General features: G+C 37.2%; 1 protein-coding gene across 1 annotated transcript; it reads left to right on the top strand.

The window, feature by feature from the left end:
- The first annotated feature begins 2,612 nt into the window (after positions 1-2,612).
- Positions 2,613-4,526, top strand: LOC111442380 (fructose-bisphosphate aldolase 6, cytosolic-like). The gene is made up of 3 exons (XM_023079771.1): positions 2,613-2,760; positions 3,248-3,475; positions 3,536-4,526. Exons 1-3 carry the CDS (start codon positions 2,733-2,735, stop codon positions 4,354-4,356), a joined length of 1,077 nt encoding a protein of 358 aa, XP_022935539.1. The 5' UTR covers positions 2,613-2,732; the 3' UTR covers positions 4,357-4,526.
- The last annotated feature ends 1,474 nt before the right edge of the window (positions 4,527-6,000 follow it).

The following is a 6,000-nucleotide window of genomic DNA, read 5'->3' as shown; positions in this document are numbered from 1 at the left end:
AAAAAAAAAAAAAAAAAAAAAAAATTAGTTTTAATTTTAATTTTAATTTTCTTTTTTTGTGTGTGATTTTAATTTGGATGAATTGATTCTCTCTCTATGCTCACTCAACTCAAGAGGGAAGTATGTTGAATGTGCTTTTCTTTGGACATGGGATGTTCCTATTCTAACTTGTACAATTCTTATCTAATAAAAATGTAAATTTCAAGCTTATTTTATTATTATTTTTTCTAAGAAACGAATTATTTTCTCATTACGCACAATTAAGAAAGAAATTAGTAATTTAAAATGATAATAAATGCATTAAATATATTAAATTGGCTTTAATCGTATAACAAAATTGAAATGGGAATTGGGCCGATTGATTGGGTAATAATATTTGGGCTTTTGGCCCATTTATTTGGACTCTCAAAGCTTTCAAGAAAGCCCATATTCGTCTCCTCTCAAAACACGCTTCTAACAATCACCATTTTTTTCAACTCTTCTAATGAGTTTAAATACGTTTAAAGCTCAATAATAATGGAATATTATTAAAAAAAAATATTAATTAATTAAAAAGTATTTTTTTTTTTATGATTTAAATATTTTTATATCAAACTCACTTTTCCGTAATTTTATACCATAATTTAATTGCAAATGTATACTTTAATTTTTGCATTAATTTAATTTATGAAAGTTAGGATTATATTCTTAATTTGATATAAGGACTTAAAAGTTTTGTTACAACCAGGAGGGGTTGTTTTCTATAGTGTCCCTCAATAATAAAGCATATGATTCTGTCAATTACTTTATATTAAAAGAGAATATATTAATTAAACAAGTAACAATAGAATAGGGTGCAAAAACCAAGTTGAAACATGGCATAAAATAATTTTAATGAAAGAGAAAGGTGTCATGTTCACACAATTAAAGCATCCTTAAGCATGCTTAAAGTGACATATAATTTAATTAATATAAGGTGTAAAGAGTATATAGTATATAGTATTTTTTTTAAACAATACAAAAGTAAGTTAAATTATACTATTAACTCTGCTATAATACAATCTATACTGATCTCCAGCCTGATTCAAAGATGATTCTTATATATGGTTAAGCACAAACACAACTTATTGGAGATAGGAACAAGACATTCCTTATAAGAGTATGGGAACTTCTCCCTAACACTTACGTTTTAAAATCGTGAGGTTGACGATGATACGTAAAGGGTCAAAGTGAACAATATTTACTAGCGATGGTATCAGAGCCAGACACGAGGCGCTGTGCCATCAAGGATGTTGGACTCTCAAGGAGGGGGATTGTGAGATCTCACATCGGTTGGAGAGGGGAACGAAATATCCATTATAAGGGGTTGAAAACCTAACAAGACACCAGACACTGTGTCTGGAAAAACATTGGACCTCCAAGGGAGTGGATGGATGGATTGTGGAATCTCACGTCGGTTAAATAGGGGAACAAAACATTTCTTATAAGGGTGTGAAAACCTAGTTAGACATGGACCACTGTGTCAATAAGGATGTTGGGGAGTGGATTTGGATACCACATCGATCGGAGACGGAACAAAACATTCATATAACTCTTACATGAAGGTTACACTTTCGATCTATAATATATTGGAGAAAGATAAATTTGGTTAGAAGAGTAGACAAATTCATTACGTCTCGATTTCCATTAAACTCTTTAATTCATCCGCCTACGACATTCTTTCTAATATATTTGCAAACATTTCCCTATTGTCATAAGAGAAGAGTGAGCCACCCTAATGGCACATGCACGTCACGATCACTAAGTTGGTTTTTTTAACTTAGATGAACTAACTCTTAGGTACGTTTCCCTGCCAAATTTCTCATTCACTAAAAGTACAACAAACCAACCTAATTAGTTTCACTACCAAATGACTGAATATTCGTTTAACTAAGATATTTAACATAAATGCTCGATCGACTAGTAAAGACCATCTCAAATGCCATTCAACTATTTTACGAAACACAATTAAATCATACTCGGTGCATGTAGCCAATCGTAACATGTTGGTATACTCGATATAGATGCCAAGCTAGCATATGTCCAGAGCCTAGACGGAAGGTGGTCTAAATTATGAGCTACAAATGGCGACACTCGTAACCAAAACAAGCAAAACCCCAACTGTGGCCCATTGACTCACTCATTTCCCCCACAGTTTTTTTAATCTCTTTTTTGTCCCTCCAAACTTTGACCCTCCATGCCCATAGATTTTAACCTTTTTGGAAATCACATATATTTGTCTATTTTCCCATTATAACCTTCTATCTATATAATTTTGTAAATATTAAATCCACGATGATAATATTAAACTATATTATCGATTAAGAAAAATAATTTAGTAAGTAAATGGTAAGAAAATAAATATAATTTTTATTACGTTTTTAAGGTATAAAAATCTATTTAAATTATATTTTAACTAAACAAAATAAATGAATGAAGGATATGATACTATTTGATGTTTTGGAATATTCTTAGGATCCCAAGAGTGGAGGGGTAAATAGTAAATTCGCAGTGATCTACGTGGAAATCCGTCTTTTCTTGCGGAAAAAGAAAGCGCCAAAACTAGTGGCGATGATTTTTCTCTCTTGTTTCTGCCAAACTGCTTGATATAAACGCAGAGCAGCGAAGCTCTTTCCAATTCACTGCCCTCTCTGCTTCCATCTCTTCACTCTGTTTCTTCAATTTTCTACGTTCAATCCTCATTTCCTTTGAGAATGTCTTCCTTCAAGAGCAAGTGCCAGGGTAATTCATCCCTTTCTCAAACACTTTCCATTTCTGCTTCGTTGATTTCCTCTGTTCCGATCATAATTTCATTTGGTCTTTTTTTCTTATATTCTATAAGCATTTCGGTTCGTTGATCTTTATCTTTTGGTTTAGTTTCTCAGATCTGGAGTCATTGTTCTTCTGTTTTCAGTAATTGGGTTGCACTCTGTTTGATCATTACTCTGTTTTTCTGTCGGGATCTCGAGTTAATTTGCTCGTGAATTTTCATTTGATTGTGTCCGATTACCCTCTGTTTTCTTAATTATAAGGATTGCATTTCAACGTTTGAAGCAGGAGTTTCGATCCATTTTAGCCATGATTCATTGTTTTGAATTTGCAACTTAATTGGGTTTCCTCTGTCTGTCTGTCTGTCTGTCTGTCTGTTTTTGTATCGAAGTTTCTGGGTCGTGGGAACAGTAATAATGGGTATAAATATCTGGTTTAAAGGGAATTCTTGTCCATGCAGATGAGCTCATTGCCAATGCTGCCTACATTGGCACTCCTGGAAAGGGTATCCTTGCTGCTGATGAGTCAACCGGAACCATCGGCAAACGTCTAGCGAGTATCAATGTTGAGAATGTTGAATTGAACCGACGTGCGCTCCGGGAACTCCTCTTCCTCACGCCCGGCGCCCTTCAGTATCTCAGCGGAGTTATCCTGTATGAGGAGACTCTGTACCAGAAGACAGCGGCAGGTAAACCGTTTGATTTTGGGTGTATTGATGTTTAGCTTTCTAATTTGATTATTTCTGCAGGCAAGCCGTTTGTTGATGTGTTGTTGGAAGGCGGCGTGTTGCCTGGCATCAAGGTCGACAAAGGTACCGTTGAACTTGCTGGTACTAATGGCGAGACAACCACCCAGGGTCTTGATGGCCTTGCTCAGCGCTGCCAAAAGTACTACCAAGCCGGTGCTAGGTTCGCGAAATGGCGCGCTGTCCTCAAGATAGGCCCTACCGAGCCCTCGCAATTGTCTATCAATGAGAACGCTTATGGCCTGGCTCGATACGCTGCCATCTGCCAGGAGAACGGCCTTGTTCCTATCGTCGAGCCGGAGATTCTCGTGGATGGCCCTCACAGCATTGAGAAATGCGCAGAGGTGACAGAGCGTGTTCTTGCTGCTTGTTACAAGGCTCTCAACGATCACCACGTCCTCCTGGAAGGAACCCTGTTGAAACCCAACATGGTAACCCCTGGATCTGACGCTCCCAAGGTTGCTCCAGAAGTGATCGCTGAGTACACTGTGCGGGCTCTACAACGCACCGTCCCTCCAGCAGTCCCTGCCATAGTTTTCTTGTCGGGCGGACAGAGCGAGGAGGAGGCAACCGTGAACCTGAATGCAATGAACAATGTGAAGGGGAAGAAGCCATGGTCGCTGTCTTTCTCGTTCGGACGTGCCCTTCAACAGAGTACTCTGAAGGCATGGGCAGGAAAGGAGTCGAATGTTGTGAAGGCCAGGGCTGCTTTCTTGACAAGGTGCAAGGCCAACTCGGAGGCCACGCTTGGAACGTACAAGGGTGATGCCAAGCTCAGCGAGGGTGCGGCGGAGAGTCTCCATGTCAAGGATTACAAATACTAAATATGGTTGTATGTTGAGGGACAACAATAAGCCTTTCGTTTTGAGGCATTGTTGAGTGAGCTGCTCTGCTTTCCTTTTCTTTCCGTTGTAAAACAAATGAAGAAAAAACTACCGTTATTTGTGTTACCAAATAACTCAAATTAATCAATATCATTAATTCCCCTCGATAATGTTATCATTCTATTGGGCCGATCCTATTATCCAGGCCCAAGACCAAGCCCAAGACCAAGCCCAAATATATTAATTATTTGTCGGGGGTGCAGAGAGAAGGTGACGTTGGAGACAGATAAGGTGGGTCTTCTCAAAGTCAAAGAGGTATTTATTATTTTATTATTTAATTATTTTGAGAAGAGAGATAAGGTAAAGGACCATTAAGAATGGAAGAGAGTGAGTGGAAGTTTGAAATTGTGAAAGGAAAGAGGGCGACAATGGCAGATATCCATATTCAGAAGGAAGTGTTCTTGTGAGTCAAAGTGGAGACCAAACCCCTTACAAGTGTTAACTCACATCTCTCTTCTTTGCTGCCCTCTTTCACAACTCTTATCCCTTCCTTATTCAACCATGATGTAATCCTCCATTTCTATGTCTCTCTTTCTTTCCTCCTCAAACTACCACATAACTCTACACCTTTACCTCGACTAGTGTCTACCAGCCCGAGGTGGTCAAAATACTTGCCAGTTATCCCGACCCAGATCGCCAGGTTTGTTGGGAGGGAGTCCCATAACGACTAATTAAGGAGAGGATCATGGGTATGTTATCACAAGAGCTTATACTCAAAGTGAACAATATCATACTATTATGGAGATTCATGATTTCTAACATAGTGTCAACATAATCCTCAAATGTCGAATAAAAAAATTGGGAATCTTGAAAGTGTTAGTCAAAAGTGACTCAAAGTGTACTTTATTCTAGGGCTTCAAAGGAGTTGAGTTGCGATTAAGGGAAAGTTGTTCGAGGGCTCCATAGACTTTAAGGGAGGCTATATGGTGTATTTTGTTCGAGGGGAGGATTGCTGTGAGGGAGTCTCATATTGGCTCATCTCCATGGGTATGATGTTAAGGTTACGAGAGCTTATCCTCAAAGTAGACAATATCATATCATTGTGGAGATTCATAATTTCTGACCTGTTGGTCCAATGTTAGAAGAAATCTTAGGTTATCTCTTTGAATTTATAGATTTATAAGAAGTAAGTTAACTCTCATTTTCATTACCAAACTTAGATTAAAAAAACATACACATAAATCGATGAGATAATGTATGTAAAAAGTACCATTAAAGAATATTTAAACTTAAGATTAAAATAATAATGTAAATCTAGGGATTTGAAGAGAATGATTCAAGTGATTAATTAATCATTTATTTAATAATATATATTTTGTAATTATTTATAGGAAAAGCTGTTGGCATCTCCAATAGTAATAAGGACTCATTGGAACTATTTTGTTCAAACACACACTCTATAGTCCATCTCTGCCACATCCTTAAAAACGACATTTTCTCATTTAAGGAACCTCATGTTTGTCCAAACCTAATCCATGCATTATTTTCCCTATTGTGTCATACCCTTCAAAATAACATTAAAAACTTCAAAATCTACGACGGTTTGACTCTTGGTCCCTTGTAAATAATATTTGGCTCATAAAT

This window comes from Cucurbita moschata, unplaced genomic scaffold (assembly GCF_002738365.1).
Source record: "Cucurbita moschata cultivar Rifu unplaced genomic scaffold, Cmos_1.0 Cmo_Scf00004, whole genome shotgun sequence".
NCBI lineage: Eukaryota > Viridiplantae > Streptophyta > Magnoliopsida > Cucurbitales > Cucurbitaceae > Cucurbita > Cucurbita moschata.
The sequence above is the reverse complement of the archived record's forward strand: the minus strand, read 5'-3'. Positions and strand labels throughout refer to the sequence as shown.